Source organism: Ambystoma mexicanum, chromosome 6p (genome assembly GCF_040938575.1).
Source record: "Ambystoma mexicanum isolate Mex_15411 chromosome 6p, UKY_AmexF1_1, whole genome shotgun sequence".
NCBI lineage: Eukaryota > Metazoa > Chordata > Amphibia > Caudata > Ambystomatidae > Ambystoma > Ambystoma mexicanum.
In genome coordinates this window covers 244,029,836-244,046,863 of record NC_090935.1, presented here as the reverse complement: position 1 = coordinate 244,046,863, position 17,028 = coordinate 244,029,836, and the positions used below count along the sequence as shown (strand labels likewise).

Here is a 17,028-nt window from a genome sequence, read left to right as displayed (position 1 = left end):
GGGCACGAGACTTATCACACCGGAGAGTGCCCATTGCGCACGAGGGGCGGGATTGCTAAGCCTCGGACACGAGACTTATCACACCGGAGAGTGCCCATTGCGCACGAGGGGCGGGAGGGCTAAGCCTCGGGCACGAGACTTATCACACCGGAGTGCCCATTGCGCACAAGGGGCGGGAGGGCTAAGCCTCGGGCACAAGACTTATCACACCAGAGTGCCCATTGCGCACGAGGGGCGGGAGGGCTAAGCCTCGGGCACGAGACTTATCACACCGGAGAGTGCCCATTGCGCACGAGGGGCGGGAGGGCTAAGCCTCGGGCACGAGACTTATCACACCGGAGAGTGCCCATTGCGTACATGGGGTGTCTCACACCGGAAAGTGCCCATTGCGCTCACCGGAGTGCCCATTGCGCACGAGGGGTGGGAGGGCTAAGCCTCGAGGGGCGGGAGGGCTAGCCACGAGACTTATCACACCGGAGAGTGCCCATTGCGCACGAGGGGCGGGAGGGCTAAGACTCGGGCACGAGACTTATCACACCGGAATGCCCATTTCGCACGAGGGGCGGGAGGGCTAAGCCTCGGGCACGAGACTTATCACACCGGAGAGTGCCCATTGCGCACGAGGGGCGGGAGGGGTAAAGCCTCGGGCACGAGACTTATCACACCGGAGAGTGCCCATTGCGCACGAGGGGCGGGGGGGCTAAGCCTCGGGCACGAGACTTATCACACCAGAGTGCCCATTGCGCACGAGGGTCGGGAAGGCTATGCCTCGGGCACGAGACTTATCACACCAGAGTGCCCATTGCGCACGAGGGGCGGGAGGGCTAAGCCTCGGGCACGAGACTTATCACACCGGAGAGTGCCCATTGCGCACGAGGGGCGGGATTGCTAAGCCTCGGACACGAGACTTATCACACCGGAGAGTGCCCATTGCGCACGAGGGGCGGGAGGGGTAAAGCCTCGGGCACGAGACTTATCACACCGGAGAGTGCCCATTGCGCACGAGGGGCGGGGGGGCTAAGCCTCGGGCACGAGACTTATCACACCAGAGTGCCCATTGCGCACGAGGGTCGGGAAGGCTATGCCTCGGGCACGAGACTTATCACACCAGAGTGCCCATTGCGCACGAGGGGCGGGAGGGCTAAGCCTCGGGCACGAGACTTATCACACCGGAGAGTGCCCATTGCGCACGAGGGGCGGGATTGCTAAGCCTCGGACACGAGACTTATCACACCGGAGAGTGCCCATTGCGCACGAGGGGCGGGAGGGCTAAGCCTCGGGCACGAGACTTATCACACCGGAGTGCCCATTGCGCACGAGGGGCGGGAGGGCTAAGCCTCGGGCACGAGACTTATCACACCAGAGTGCCCATTGCGCACGAGGGGCGGGAGGGCTAAGCCTCGGGCACGAGACTTATCACACCGGAGAGTGCCCATTGCACACGAGGGGCGGGATTGCTAAGCCTCGGGCACGAGACTTATCACACCGGAGAGTGCCCATTGCGCACGAGGGGCGGGAGGGCTAAGCCTCGGGCACGAGACTTATCACACCGGAGTACCCATTGCGCACAAGGGGCGTGAGGGCTAAGCCTCGGGCACGAGACTTATCACACCGGAGAGTGCCCATTGCGCACATGGGGTGTCTCACACCGGGGAGAGCCCATTGCGCACACCGGAGTGCCCATTGTGCACGAGGGGTGGGAGGGCTAAGCCTCGAGGGGCGGGAGGGCTAGCCACGAGACTTATCACACCAGAGAGTGCCCATTGCGCACGAGGGGCGGGAGGGCTAAGACTCGGGCACGAGACTTATCACGCCGGAATGCCCATTGCGCACGAGGGGCGGGAGGGCTAAGCCTCGGGCACGAGACTTATCACACCGGAGAGTGCCCATTGCGCACGAGGGGCGGGAGGGGTAAAGCCTCGGGCACGAGACTTATCACACCGGAGAGTGCCCATTGCGCACGAGGGGCGGGAGGGCTAAGCCTCGGGCACGAGACTTATCCCACCCGAGTGCCCATTTCGCACGAGGGGCGGGAGGGCTATGCCTTGGGCACGAGACTTATCACACCGGAGTGCCCATTGCGCACGAGGGGCGGGAGGGCTAAGCCTCGGGCACGAGACTTATCCCACCGGGCTTAGCCTCGGGCACGAGACTTATCCCACTGGAGAGTGCCCATTGCGCACAAGGGGGCATTGCGCACAAGGGGCGGAAGTGCCTTGGCCCCCATGAAATGGCCATCCACGTCTCCACACCAACTGCAGCCAGAAGTGTATTGCATGTTCTCCGGGTCTGCGAGGTGTGTGGAGGAGGAGGGGTATTATTCTCCCAGTGGTCACAGACAGTGCAAGGGGCGTGTGAGCACAGCGGGGGGCCAGCTTAGCTTGAACTACGTGTGAGGAACTGAAAATCGCTGCTAAGTGACACACAGTCCACCACAGGAGGTGGCTGTTTCGAGCCGTCGACCTTTTTCGAATGCAGATGTGCACCCCCCCCCACCCCCCTCCAAGTACCTGTGCTGTGAAAAGCCATCCTGGTGTGTTAAGAGGGGGGGCGGGCGGGGGGGGGGGCTGCGTTGCCTCAGGAACGAAACGCGGCTCCGCTGCGAAGCTGGCGAGGTGTGTGAAAGCCGACCGCATGGGTCAGGTAAAATGGCTTCCGCCGCATGTGGCCTTTCCTTTCCCCCTTGTGCCTGCGGCGGGTGGGGGCGGGGGTCATCACGAGGCCGGCCCCGGTGGGCACTGTGGCGACAGAGGGGGGAATGTTTCCGAGGGCTGGGGCGTGCGCGCGTGTGTGTGTGTGGATGTGCTTAGGCACAGACGTGATTAGGTTATGAAGGCAGACAGAAGTAATGATTAACTTTTTCAGTCTGCACACTGTCTCCAGTCTGGCGCGCGGTGTTGTTTTTCCCCCTAAGTAGGCCCTGTCCCTGAGTCGGCAGGGTATTAGGTTGTAAAGAAAGGCAGGAGGAATGAAAGCGCGGCGAAAGAGGGGGTGGGGGCATGGGGAGCTTTCTTTTTTTTCTCCATCAGATTCAGCCTGTGGAATGTATTGGCAGGAATGCAACACATGTTCCAAATGGCACCCCGTCCAAACAGTTTTTATAATTGTGATGGAGCAAGTTAAAAACGCACACACTAGGCTGAAAAGGACTTTTGTTTGCAGGTTTGGATTTTTCGGGTTTCTCCATCGCTTTCTCCCGTTTTTTCTGGAAAAGCTCCAGCCTTTGCGGTATCAGGCGGTGGAGGTCGTATCTCTTCGTGCAGGAGAAAATGATAGGGTGGGGAGGGGAGAACCGGGCATTTCCCCTGGGGTTTTAGTCCAACCGCCTGATGCTTTCATTAAAGGCAGCTTAAAAGGTTCCAGCGAGAACCACCCAAACGTTGCAGACTCTCACGAACTTGCGACCACATCCTTTTGCTTTAAGCACGACAAGGGATGAGTGCGGCTTTCCATGCTTAACAAGCGTCCATGTGTTTAACTGGGGGGGGGGGCAACATTGAAAGCTCAGTTGTGCAGGAGGGGTTGGAAACTAAAATAAGAACAAAACAAAGATTTCTCTGTACTGGTTATTCGAAATAAATCTTGGATGAAAGGCAAACTGGTCTTCCTTTTATCCAAAAAGAAATGTTGAAATGCTGGGGAGGGTGGGGGGGGGGGCGGTCCGCCCTCCGTGCTAGCTCGTCGACCCGGGAGTAGAGGGGATGGTTCGACTGTATTGGAGTTGGGAGTTCGCTCTGAGAAATGGGGGCGAAGTTGCCTACTCTAACGAAAAACTGAATATGGCCACACAGCCAGGAGGCTGGAAGAGCTTACATCGCCCCCTGACGGTGCCAGGTACTCGCCGTGAGGTGGAAAAAAAAGTAGACGGGACATAAAGCAGGCCATTCGTCAGCGAGTTTTGAAGCATGGCGGCACAGAAGAGGCCGAGGGGCCGGGGAGGAAGCAGGAGCGTGTCCATTAGCACAGCCCCTCTGGGGCTAGGAAGCCTCTGCATTTGCTACACATGAAATATGCGACTACATGGACTTGCCTGCAAGGGATGTGTTGCTTCCTTTCAAAGTTTTTTTTTTGTGGGGAGGGGGGCGAGGCTTTCCCACTGTTGTACGTTTAAAAAATAAATTAAAAAAGATATGCTACACTGTGGGGGCAATGCCTGCTCGTATAGGAGTGCACACCAAAATCAACACGGTTACAGAGCGTACTTGGCGGGAAATTCGAATATTGGAACAGAGGTCTGAGATGCAAATATACCTGCCTGGTGGCGGTAATTATGCAATTAAAAGTAGTGTACAGATGCTTAAAGCTGCGCACAACCCAGTCCAGTAGATCAAGCCGACTTGGTGCGTCAGCAACCACACGGACACGCTTCACACACTCAGGGCAGGTGTAGCTCTCTGCCTGTCAGAGTGTTGGGTGCAGGTGCTTGCCCTGGGCACTCAGAGTTGAGTTGGCTGGGGTGCGGGGTGCCAGTGGCCATACCTCTGTACTACCTGGCGCCGGAGTGCAGTGCAGTGTGGTACGGAGCAAGATGGCACCTTTGCGAGTCCCGCACGCGGGCAACACTGAAGCTCTCTAAAGAAGGCTCTGGAGAAGAGGGCCACCCGGTCTCTAAATGGGCGCCTCTTGACTAGCTTGCTGGATTGAACGCGAGAGGCACTGAGGCTCACTGAGGGTTCTGGGGCACTTGGGGTGAGACGGCTTCTTGTATTTTCTTTTTACCCTCCATGGGTTTAGCTCTGGGTTGCGGGACCTGACTGGTCTCTCTGCTGGTCCTCTTCATTTTATTTTTGGTCTTTTGTAATGAACCGACATGTGTACACGGGACATGTCTAGGGGTTTGAAGATAGAATGAGTGGTAGCCCGGTGTCTTCGTGTTGATGGCTTTGACGGTGGGTGACGCAGTACTTTTTAAGCACGGTATAGGCTTGGGTGCCTAGGGGGAACCAGTGAAGTTCTGCTGGGATGGGAATGTGCACGATTCTTCTGCCTCCATGCATCGGGCAGGCTCCGGCATTCATCCAAGCCTCAGGGGGCACAGGCGGAGGTCCACTTAGGGAAAAGACAGACGCTTGTAAGATTGATTCGAATATAAGGCCTGGCTTTTCTGAATGGAACAGTGTTTGATGTTTCTGGAAATCAAAGATGGGACTTGAGGAAAGGAATCTCAGAATGCGCCTACTCGTCCAAACCCAGAAACCTGACTGGTGACACTCCGCGTCATGCGCACTTGCCCCAGTCCTGGGCACGAGGACACACTCTGCAGTGTATTGGGCCGCAACACTCACACGGCTGAAAAGAAAAAGCAAAATGGCGCCTTGTGTTTTCCGAATTCGTGACAGTGCTTACGGGCCTTGCCTTGAGGTAGACTTCAGAAAAGTGCCCAAGGAACATCCCTCAACTGCATTATCTAAACTCTGTCCATTAAAAAAAAATGTGATTTCGTTTATACAAACCTTTCACAAAGACAAAAGAAAAACGTTGACATTCTCAGACTAATACACACTTGTACCGATACACCATGCCAATGGTTTCATCCAGACCTACTGTTGTCCCTTTCTGGAGACTCCCTCTCTCCTGGCCTATTACCACCCCACCAACCTGTATTCGGCCTGCACCCCCCTCCCGCCCCCTTTGTATAGCACGCCTATGCTTCTCAGCTGTGCCACTCGTTGGGTGGACCTGCTCTGAGATGCCTGGGCATCAGCACAGCAGGAAAGACAGATTGCCCCCGCGTTGAGGGTGTGATGCGTGCCCTAGAACCTGCAGCAGTTACACGCCCCGCCCTGTCGGCTTCAGTGGGCAGCCGATGGTCCATTTTTGGTGCCAATTTCACTTGACCCTTATACGCCGAGTTTACAGGATCCAAGGGTGGCACGTGTTTTTTTTTTTGTAAATGGGAGTATTTGGCCACTGGCGCAACCAATGGAAATTCACCAGTATGTACAAAAAACAACCTACACCAGTATAAACCATCATATACGCGCAGAACAAATGAAGTGACTGGGAAGAACGGGCCAGCAAGGAAATCGAGTAGCGACCATTTCTAACTTGGTCAAATAACACTTTAATCTTGGATACTATGCTGCTCCTTTCATTCGAAGGTTTTGAAGCCTGCCATCTTCTTTTCTTTTTTTAATATTGGCTGCCGCGTACCAGCTCACCCTAACCCCCCCCCCCCTCCCTCCCACCGTCTGCCCCACCCGCTGCATCCGCCATTTTTCACCTACCCCCCAACGACCCGAATGTGGCTACTCCGTGCTGTTATTTTGTGAGGGTCTTGCTATAGGCGGGTGACGATGGCTTTAGGAAGGAAAGTAAATGTGGGCTGGCTGCCAGCGCCGGGCCGGTATGTGCAGCGAGGAGGGAGGCAGTGGCGGCGCTGGGCCGGGGCCCCCGCCCTTCCCCGGGCCCCTCGGCGAGCCCGGGACCTCAGACGGCGTGCTGGCCTATAATTTGCGCTGGCTGACGGGCCCCGAGCGCTGGGACAGAGCGAGCCTCAGTCAGCTGGCTCCTCTCTAACCGCTGGAGACAGGCAGGCCGCGGCCTCCTCTTTTCTTTGTGCGTGCGTTCACTTCGTGTTTGTTTGGCGAGCTAGACGGCCTCGCACGAGGAGGGCAGGGTGCCTCCCTCCCGCCCGCCCGGGCGACTGGGGAGAATTAAGTGCCGCAGACTTGGAAGGGTGCTGCTTCCTGCGTCACTGCGCGCCCTGCTCATGGATTAATCACCATTATTAGATGACTGGCACATAACCCATGGCGACGATCGTGAATCAGATCCTTCGCGTTGGCACGGCTTGGGAGCCTCGGGCCGTTTTTCACTGCAGCTCTTTTAAAAAAAAAAAATATTTGCTTTGCATGTTTGGAAGAAAAGATAAGCATGTTGAGGGGAAGAATGCCCACCCCCACCCTCGTTCAGAGGCAGGCGGCGTGGCGTGTTCGCCTGCTTTCTGCAGTTTGCGTGCGTCCATCTTCATTTCTGTATTGTTCTAAGTTGCTGCTTCAGGAATTGAACATTTGTGTAGTGAGGCAGGTTTCTGCTTGGTTCCGTGAGGATGTGCGCGATATAAGTTTCAAATCGGAGACACCAACCCTAAAAAGGGGAACACATGCTAAAATGTGAGGCACTAACAAGCACTACACAACTGTGATAAGGCAACCAACTGAGGACACATATACCAGACTGGAGGATACAAACCACCAACTGCAGAGGCGTTGCTGGGGGGTGCCTGAGGGGGCTATAGCCCTGGGTCTTTTGGTTGTATCCCCGGATAGAAGGTCACAATCAAAATGCCAGCTAGCCCCGAGTCCCGACAGTCCCGACATTAGCGTAGCCCCAGATCTTTTCCAGTCCTAGCAACACCCTAGCCAACGGTCAAAATATCACCAACTAATAGCTCTAGCTCCCAAGAGTACTGCATTCTGCTGTGGAAAGAATGCAGAGGTAAGTCCTTTCCAGACAGGATAACATAAGCAGCCATTTGCAATCTTTGCAATGCAAGCAGCCATTTGTTTTTGCTCCCCTTCCCACGGCATGCACCCCAATGCCCGGAGAAGCAGTTTAAGACTGACCGGGGGTGTGGATTATTGGAACAAGTAGGTCTTTAATTTTTTACCGGAGAGGGTCAGAGAGAGTGCTTTGCGTAGTTCAGTAGACAATGCATTCCAGAGGCGGGGACTCTTGATTGAGCAGCCTTGGTCAACCACGCAAGACAAAGTGAGAAGACGGGACAACCAACACATTTTGCCTGATCGAGCAAAGAGGTTGATAAAGGCTGATTTTAGAGTCCACATAAGTGGGTTCCATTCCATTAATACATGTATGTGTTAGGCACAATTGAGCTCAATTCGCTTTTGAAGAGGCAACCAGTGTAGCTTCCTGTGATGCAGAGAAACAGATACAGTTCTAGAACGATTATGTACCAGTCAAACTGCTACCTTCTCTGTACCATCACTGGATCAAAGAGCTCTAATAGGAGCTGCGATTGACCTTGTGCTGTTAGCGTCGACAGGTCTTGAGTCTCGTGCATATGCCAAGGAATTGACCGCACACATTATGAGTTTGGATGCATTGGGATGATAAGCAACACAACCAGTCTATTTCATGAATTGCGTGCTACCTTCTCTGTACCATCACAGGGCCACAAGCTACGCCTTTCTTCAATCATTATGCATTATGTGGCATACAGGCAGAATTGGTACCCCATGCCTGGTTGCGTGACCAACAACAGGGCTGTGCGGAAGGTTTACTTTGCAAGTATTGTTGAACCCAACACAATCTGCGGCCCCACAAAATATGAGTGGTTGCCCTGGGATCCTCCCTCATGCCTTAAACTCACACACACACATGGACCCCAACTAGACTTCCTATTGCGCTTGGCGCATCTCATAATGGCATCATATGACATTGAGTCGTCACGCAATACAATGAAGTGAGTGTTCGCTCAGTTGTGTGGTCCTCCCCAAGCAAGCAATCGATCGATTGATTGAGTGTATGGGTAGATCTGTCGGGCTCATCCAATCAGTGGACCGAGTGTTGAACCATATGCGTCTTCCATGATTCCCTGGAATATTACTACATTAACCTCAATGAACGGGTGGAGGTGAAACGAAGCAGATGCTATTTCTGTAATTACATGATGACTCGCAAAAACCCTTGGGGATGGGAGACAAAGTGCACCTACTTGGTTAGATCTGTGCTGCTTCAGTTGTTAGACTTGGCCACAAAGCCCTGAAATATGTCAAGTAACCGATCCTCTCCAAACATACCACCTCGCCTCAAAGTGAAATCTTCATTTGCAACGTGACCCCCTGTTTTGTGTCCACTTACAGTAATATTGCCCATTTAGAGATGGCTTTGTTACATGCTAGAATCACATTGGGTCCTCTCAGACTTTCAAGGATTGATAAACTGCGAGCCATGGACGTGTATAATAGTAAGATGTTACAAGCACCCGGAGGCAGTGCGTGGTTTGTGCTATGGCCCAGTCTGAGGAAAATTCTAGTTGGCCCCTTACAAATGGATTCTACTGGACTGAGTTGCTGGCGTTTAGAGATCCACTGAACCAATACAGAAACATGTCCAGTTGGGTTTTAATTCATTGATATCTATTTTAGTGAGCATAACTGCTCATAAATTGGTATGAACTGTTGGGCCACTGTATTAAAAATTGTGGGCGCATTGCTCGGGAATAATGGAGGGACTTTTTGTTCATTTTTTTTTTTTTTTTGCTTTGCAAACGCAATGAGCACAACCGCAGATACACATGACGTGCTCCCACGCGCCTGAAACAAAAGGTATTTGTCCACGTGCTCCTTTTTGGGAGCGTTTGGCCGCGTTCTCCTCGAACCCCTTGAGCAGTCAGTCTGTCAAGAGCCTCTCCCCGCGGAGGCGAAGGCACTCGACGGGGATTGAAGTACGTTTTGGCCCGGCAGTCTTCTGAGGTAAAGGACCGCGAAGGCCCAAAATGGCGTCGCGCCGCCCGGCTCATTGAAGAACCCGGTGGGAGACGGCTTCATTCATAAACTCGCTCTTCTGCATAAAGGGGGGACTGTTCGTTCGCAGCCACGGCTCCGCTTTTGATGCTGGTGGCCAATTAAAAGCCTCTTTGTGCGCCGTTGCCGCCATGCTCGCCACTACTGGCGGGGGCTGTATGCCATCCTCCCCACCCCCGGGAGAGGGAGCTTTTCATGTTTGGGGAGCTGCTGTTGGAGAAAGGTCCAGGCGCACCCCGTGTAATGGGCCTTCGTTTATTGACCTTGGGCTGAAATGAGTCTGCACTGACCTGCAGGCCATCTTCACCGACCCATCGGCGCTTGCGTCATCAAAGCAGGTGAACATTTCCCACTTGTTTTGATCCTGCCCATTGGTTCCTGCTGTTGAAAGAGACTACATGGAAGGGTTGGGCGTCTGCCCGCCTATTCCAGATTTTCTTGCTCAGTTCTTGATGGGTCATTTGAACGGTTTGGGGCCAGCACTAGCTGGACCAGTCAAGTCCCCTGTTTTTGTTTTTCTTAACCATGGTTATTTTCCGTTTCTTCAAGGGCTGGCGATGCAGAACGGTGGCGCGTTCCTACCATGTACCATGCTTCTCCCCCAGGGAGAGATAACCATCTGTGCTGATGTGTACAAGTTTGGCTAACTTTTCATTAGGTATGAAATCCAATCAAGACTGATGTGTATGAATAAACAGTACATTATGACACATCGCTATTTGGAAATGGCGCCGGGATGGATACGATTAAAGAAAATAATTAAAAATATTGGCAGTTTTGTTGTTTATGCGTGGTGCTTTAAACTTCACGCAAACTCCTGCAACTATATGATGCCCACTAGGACGCATTCAAACGAAGGGAAGGCGTGGAAACGCACCTGTATGCAGTCTTGCCATTTTTAGCCAACAGCAAGTTGAATGCTGGCTCACAGAGTTGCAGTGCATTCTTCATAAGTATGGGATTTCAATATCCGGCATGCAAATCGCCATTGGATGAACAAGTCAGGACTAAATACTAGTGATCTCTGGTGCATTTGCAGAGCTCTTGCGTGCATGAGTAGGTCACCACGTTTTGCTTACAATTCTGGAACTTGTAGTTTTCCTACCTTTTTAAATGGGAAAATATAAAAACAGGACCAGATGGCCTTCTCACGCATGGCCACGACTGGATATATTTTATTTATAGCGCGCCTGCACACAAGTGTTTGAAGGCTCTACGAGGCAGGGTAGGGGACCAAGACAACAATGTTACTAGGCCCAGTGACATTGAGATCGCCCAAGTGCAGCAGAGGCGTGGGGCAGGGGAGAAGTGCCAGGTGAAGGGAAGGAGGAGCAAGTGCAAAACATAGGATCAACCATTGAAAATAGGAAGTGCAGCCAGCAGGTGGCAGAGTAGGGTTAGGTGTAGAAAAACAAGTAATAGATAAGTGCAAGTGGGGGTACGGGGGGCTTGTAGGGTTGCAGATACAGCCCCAAGTGCAGGGTTGCCAGGGCGGGGGCAGTGCAGGTGTGCAACTGGGAGGACAGGGGCCCAGGCCCGTGATTCAGTGGGCAGCCAAGTAACCAGTGCAGTGTCAGACAGGAGATCAGCAAGGTAGGCAAGTGAGTTCGCGCAGGACCTTCTTTGAAGTGCCCTCAGATCTGAATTTGGACACAGTTGCGACTCTCTTATTGTCTGTCTACATGTAGTCCTGCATTTAGTGGTCGATGGTGGAATAGGGATAAAAACTACAAGTGCCAGAATGCAAAGGAAAAACAACCCAAGCCTTGTGCTTCTATTTACTCACATCTTGAGCTCCCCGTGGACAAAAAAAAAAAAAGTAGGCGCAGCCTGCCGTGCAAGGCCCACCAGACGCGCGCACCGCGCTTCATCTGGGCCCGGGCAATTAACACACGCCGAAAGCCTCTCCTTGCTGACGTCTGTCTGAAAATGACTGGGTGGATCGGCGGGGCAGCCAAGATGAAAGGCAGCAAGCACTCTGAGGGATTTTCTTTAACGCAGCGGGGAGGCTGCAGCCAGGCGCATGCGCAAAGCACACGAGGCATCGGCTGCTTCCTTGCCGCGCGTTTCGCGTGGAAATTGTCCCGTAAACGAGTCTGTACGGGTGCATGCTCGCACTTAGGAGCAAGGGTTCCTTTCCTGTGGAAAATAATCAAAGAAGGGACTCCCACCCGTCGCCCCCTCCCGGCACCCCCACAATAAACCGCTGATTGCATGCAGGGGGCTGTGCTTGTTTCTGAAAGTTAGATTAGTGGTAACGTGATCTTGCCGCCTGGCCTCCCGCCTCCCCGCGACCCCATCTCTCTGCCTCGCCCTCCCACCCTCCTCCCCCGCCTGCTCTCGGTGCCAGGTTTCATGTGGGACTGGAGTTTGTATGAAACCGAGTCTCGGTGAGGCACAGCGAAGGGGGCCAATGTTTCACTGGGGGAAATCGGGGCGCTCTCGATGTGCAATGGTCTGTGGGACGTGGTGGGCACCGCTTGCTGCAGGCAGTATCTGGGGTGGGGGGGTCTCTGGTGCCCCTTCGGATTTGCCTTCCACGACTCCTGGCAAGCTCCATGCGCCCTAGCTTTACGCAGCGCCCCACCCCCTTCCCCATTCCATGTTTTCACTGAAGAACTAGCCCAGTGCCCAGCCAGGAAATTAACACACAGAAAGAACCCTTTATTTCTCAAGAGGGGCTCGAATGGGGGCGCTCTGCTTTACCTTCAAAATGTCCGCGGTGTTGACACGAGGCTGTTGATAAAGTTAATGAAAAGGAAGGCGGGCAGGGATTGGGTTTCAGGCGCTGTAGCAGTTTGGGATTCCTGCAGTCTTTAGGTTTTTTTTTCTCCTAGGGTTAATTAAAACGTCATGCCAGCTCTGCGGGATGGGAGAGGGCAGCGTTACACACCGGGGGCGGAGGCGGGGGCCGCGCCTGGCTGCAGGCACAGGGATAAAACAGGGCTGTGCTGCCAGCGCTTGTACCTGCCTAGGTTTTGCTGGTTTTTGTAAACGTGCATTCCTTGCAGCCTGACAGGAGCAATGCCTCGGTAATTACCCGTTTTGTGTGCACTGAGGGGGCCCAGGCCTGTACACGTCGAAGCATAAGTGGTAGGGCCTTATAGGCCGGGGCGGGGGGCGTGAGGGGCAAAGGGGGGAGGGGATGCGTGCTCATACCTCAGACAAAGAAGGCAAAAGCCGAAACGCACCCCGGTGTTAGAACGATTTTCTACATTATTTGCTCTGGAGACGTCTCTGATCCTGATAAAAAGTCCCTGCTCCTTGTAACGATTGGGTCAAGAGTTTGAGTTACTGCCTTGTGCGCCACCATACACTGCCCATGGGTGATAGCGGTGCATGGTATACATATATGACAAATATACAGCAGGGGTAGGGTACAGAGGAGCGCATAGGAGGGGCACAGCTGTACGGGGGTGCGGGGAGGTGAGTGGCGAGCGTCATGGACTAATTAGAGCCCCCTTTCCTCTGCTCAACATTTCTCCCTTCTTGTGCACCGTTGTGTTGAGCAATAATGAACCAAAAAGTTTAATTTTTTATTTTATCTTTTCAACACTGAACTTGATTAAATACATACCACCTCTCCAACACAGGTTACTAGAAACACTGGTTCTGCTGCTTCCATACACTTGGTTGTGCGAAAGGCAGATCAAACTTAGCATCTAAAGACTGATAGATGTCCCTCCCCTGGCATCCAAAAATTGGCTTGAAGTCTGCAGTCACTGCCACCCGAAGGGCAGGAACACACTGGCTTGATTAAATTGAGTGCCCGACGAGAGTTGAGTAGAAATGTAGGTGCATTAAGCACTCCCCTCAGATATCTTTAAACCACTGGCAGTCACATCTCCAAATCCTAGCAGGGGAGTTATAGGTTATTTATAACGCGCTTAATACCCAGAGGTTTCTAAGCGCAGACCCGGGGATCGAACTTGTGGTGCTCTGTGTCATCTTGCTTCCAAGGCGAGCACGTTGCCCCTGAGCTATCCTCCCAAGACTGGGGGTGGGGCTCAACTCTACACCCTTCCAAGGTTGATCATTTGAGTACCATTACATCGGGGACGACCAACATTTGAATGTCTCTCCTCTGTCTTTAGTTTGAAACAGAACATTCCATCCTCATTGACCGAGATCTTCGAGTAGATTTGGGAGGGTCATACTGGGCTTTGTGGGCCCTTAAACCTCGTTGAAGGCAGAAAGTGTTCTGCGCAGCCATCGCTGCAGGTCTATGAAGCTATATTAATACAGTGCTTGGAAGTGGAAGGGAGCATCGCGGAGCGCTATTTGTGTGTTGATAATTCCGTGTTCGTAGTTGCTGGGGCTACCACAGGAAAAGACGAGGAATGCCTCATGTTTCCAGTCTCCACCCAGCCCAGCCATCGCAGCAGAGCACAGCCTCCTCGCTGGGCTGTGCAAGATTTATTCTCCATCCGACTTTGCTACAGGGCGCTGTAAATTATAGGAGCTGAGGGGTTGCCTCTATCACTCCCCCTGCTCGGCAACTTTTACGATCTCTTTCGAAAATACACCTTTAAATATGCCAGTTTGGAGCTCAGAATGTTTGAAGTGCATATGTGAGTGAAGTGTGTGAGTGAAATGTGCCTGTAATTAGCCTCGGCCATGTCACTCGCTGCAGGGGCGGCATCCGATTGGCTCATTCATTCCACTTTGCTTGAATGTTGAGGTGGAAATAGTGCAGATTTTAGGTACATTTCATACCTCCATCTTTTTGGAAGTTCTGCATTCACGAAAAATGATTTATCCAAAGGCAAAAAAAAAAAATGTCTCCAATGTAGCAAAAATATTTCTTGATAAGATCCAGTCACAATTTGCTGATTGAAACCCTCTAGGAAATTCACTCCAGTTTGCCTTTTTGTATGCAAAATAGTTGAAATCTTTAATATTTTTAAAACTTCTTCTTAGCAAAAGAGCGAACATCTTTCACCAAGCCCAAGCTGAATGTGTCACTGATCCTGTGTAATTAATTATGTTGCTTTACTGGGAATTTTGCAGCCACTGCTGCCCTCTGCATGGTCAGGCACTGTGGTGGACCTGGGCAGGGTTCATTCCAGAGGTTTTGGACTACTACTCCCATGATCCCTCACCATTAACTCTTAATTGATCGTGGATGTAGTCCAGAACATCTGGAGAGCCAAAGGTTGCAGAGCCCTGCGTTATTAGAGGGGGGATGACACATGCCAGAGAGCTTTAAATGTGTATCATTTTGAGTACTCTGCTTCCTTTTGATTCTTGACTAAATTGTTTTCTCTTTCTTGCAGATTCCCAAGTTCTTCAGGAGACAGGGGATCGGTCACACTGGTGCGTGGTGGCATACTGGGAAGAGAAGACGCGCGTGGGGCGGCTCTACTCGGTCCAAGAGCCCTCCCTGGATATCTTCTATGACCTACCTCAGGGGAACGGCTTCTGCCTTGGCCAACTGAACTCGGACAACAAAAGCCAGCTGGTGCAAAAGGTTCGCAGCAAAATTGGCTATGGCATTCAGCTGACTAAGGAAGTGGACGGCGTGTGGGTGTACAACCGCAGCAGTTACCCCATTTTCATCAAGTCGGCCACACTGGACAACCCCGACTCTAGGACGTTATTGGTCCACAAAGTGTTCCCGGGCTTTTCCATCAAGGCGTTTGACTATGAGAAGGCGTACAGCTTGCAAAGGCCCAATGACCACGAGTTCACGCAGCAGCCATGGACTGGATTCACAGTGCAGATCAGCTTTGTCAAAGGCTGGGGCCAGTGCTACACAAGACAGTTCATCAGCAGCTGTCCCTGCTGGTTGGAGGTTATTTTTAATAACCGATAGCTCAAAATTGAGTGGACTATGGACGTTGAACTACTTTGCTGCTACGTATTTCCTTCCGAGTGCTTGTTTTTTCATGCAAACTTTCTGTTTTGTTTGTTGGTTTGTTTGTTTGTTCTTGTTTTTTTTTGTTTCGAGAAGTAGCTTATGGGAAGATTTACCCGGCCTATTTCAAAATGTTTTATTTCCTTAAGTATGAATGACCTGCCTTTGCTTTGGGGAGTGAGTGACAATGGGCAAGAGCCGTGTGACAGAAGGATAGCAGGGAAAAATAACAGGTACCTCGTTCTTTTTAGAAGAATCCCTTTGAATTCAGCACATGGAGGTTGCTTGCTGGTTTGGGTGGGCCCTCTTTTGCTTTGTGTTTTTTTTCTTCCAGGGAGGGGGAGGCGGTGTTGACCGGGTAGGTGGGTTGAAGTGTTGATGGATAGGGGAGGTTCCATCCGTACTTCTTGGTGGTGTGCACATTACAGCTGCTTCTTGCCGCACGTGCCTGCTGCATTGGCTTGAAGGAAACCGTGCCCGCTGCATTGGCTTGAAGGAAACCAACTTTTTGTGTGATGTTATTCAACCAACGTGGCGTATAGGGGGCGTATGGAGCTAATCAAAATGCAAAACATACAAAAAAGCACTATTGACCGTGTACATGGTAGATTTTGTGTGAGAACCGCAAAACCTTTTGAAGTCCCTCAACACTTCTGTCCCACTGTTTTTAGTTAGACAGCTCAGGTGACTCGTGACAGTAGGTCATTTTGGAAGTCCAGTCCAGTACAATCTTCCACTCTTGACTGTTTCCAGGACCTTCGTACAACATGGCGGCCGCCATCTTTGTTCTTGTCAAAGACGGCCATGTTTTTAAAGGAATATCTCACCTTGAAGCGCCTCAAGTTTTGCGGTTTTACAGACAAACTCTTCTGTGCTTGTGCCATTAATTCTAAGGCTTGAATTAAAAAAAAAAAGGACCGGTTCTTGTACAACAATCGCATTTACCCATTTGAGCAAGAGGTGCAAAGGGCGACAGAGAAACTTCCAAGATGGCTGAAAGACGTTATTCTTGTGGTGTGCGGGGCATACTAACTCTTCATGAAACAGATAATACGGTACTGGTCATGCCCAGAAATAAAGATGTTCTTTCGTTCCTCCTTGACCTCATACGCCCGAGTATGAGAGTAACTGCAACATTTTTCCTAGCTCAGTGAGCTTCTTAAGACCTTAACATAAGCTATTTTTCTAACTATCAAAAGTTTAAATGAACAAGAGAAGCACTCTCACCGGAACTTAAGCATCGTAGTGCTTTCAGAGAGAGAAAAAGGACTCCTTAAAATTAAGATTTATTAAAGAAAATGTATTTTATGTTATATATAAATATATTATTACTTGTAAATATAAAGACGTTTTATAAGCATCATTATTTATGTATTGTGCAATGTGTATAGACGAGAAAAAAGAAGAAAGATGCACTTTGCTTAATATAAATGCAAATAACAAATGCCAAATTAAAAAAAAAAAACACAACACAACGTTTGGTGGTTTTTCCTCTATGGGTGTTAGGAACTGGCTGAGTAGTTGGCCAAGATTTGTTGACATGTTTCTATTACAGAGTTTTAAAAAAAGGGTATTCCTTGATTTTATGTATATATATTTTTGTCAACCTGGAAGAGCGTGTTTGTTTGTTAGAGAGCTTTGTTTTTTAAATGAAAGACAAAAGTACTTTACTGTTGCTCT

General features: G+C 51.4%; 1 protein-coding gene across 2 annotated transcripts in view; it reads left to right on the top strand.

Moving 5' to 3' along the window:
• SMAD7 (SMAD family member 7) overlaps positions 1–16,817 on the top strand; it is a 49,724-nt gene extending 32,907 nt beyond the window's left edge. For both annotated transcript variants that reach the window (XM_069626952.1, XM_069626951.1), the window contains exon 4: positions 14,768–16,817. In XM_069626952.1, the coding sequence (XP_069483053.1) occupies positions 14,768–15,306 (539 nt within the window). In that variant the 3' untranslated portion in view covers positions 15,307–16,817. The remainder of the gene's footprint in view (positions 1–14,767) is intronic.
• Positions 16,818–17,028: the final 211 nt, after the last annotated feature.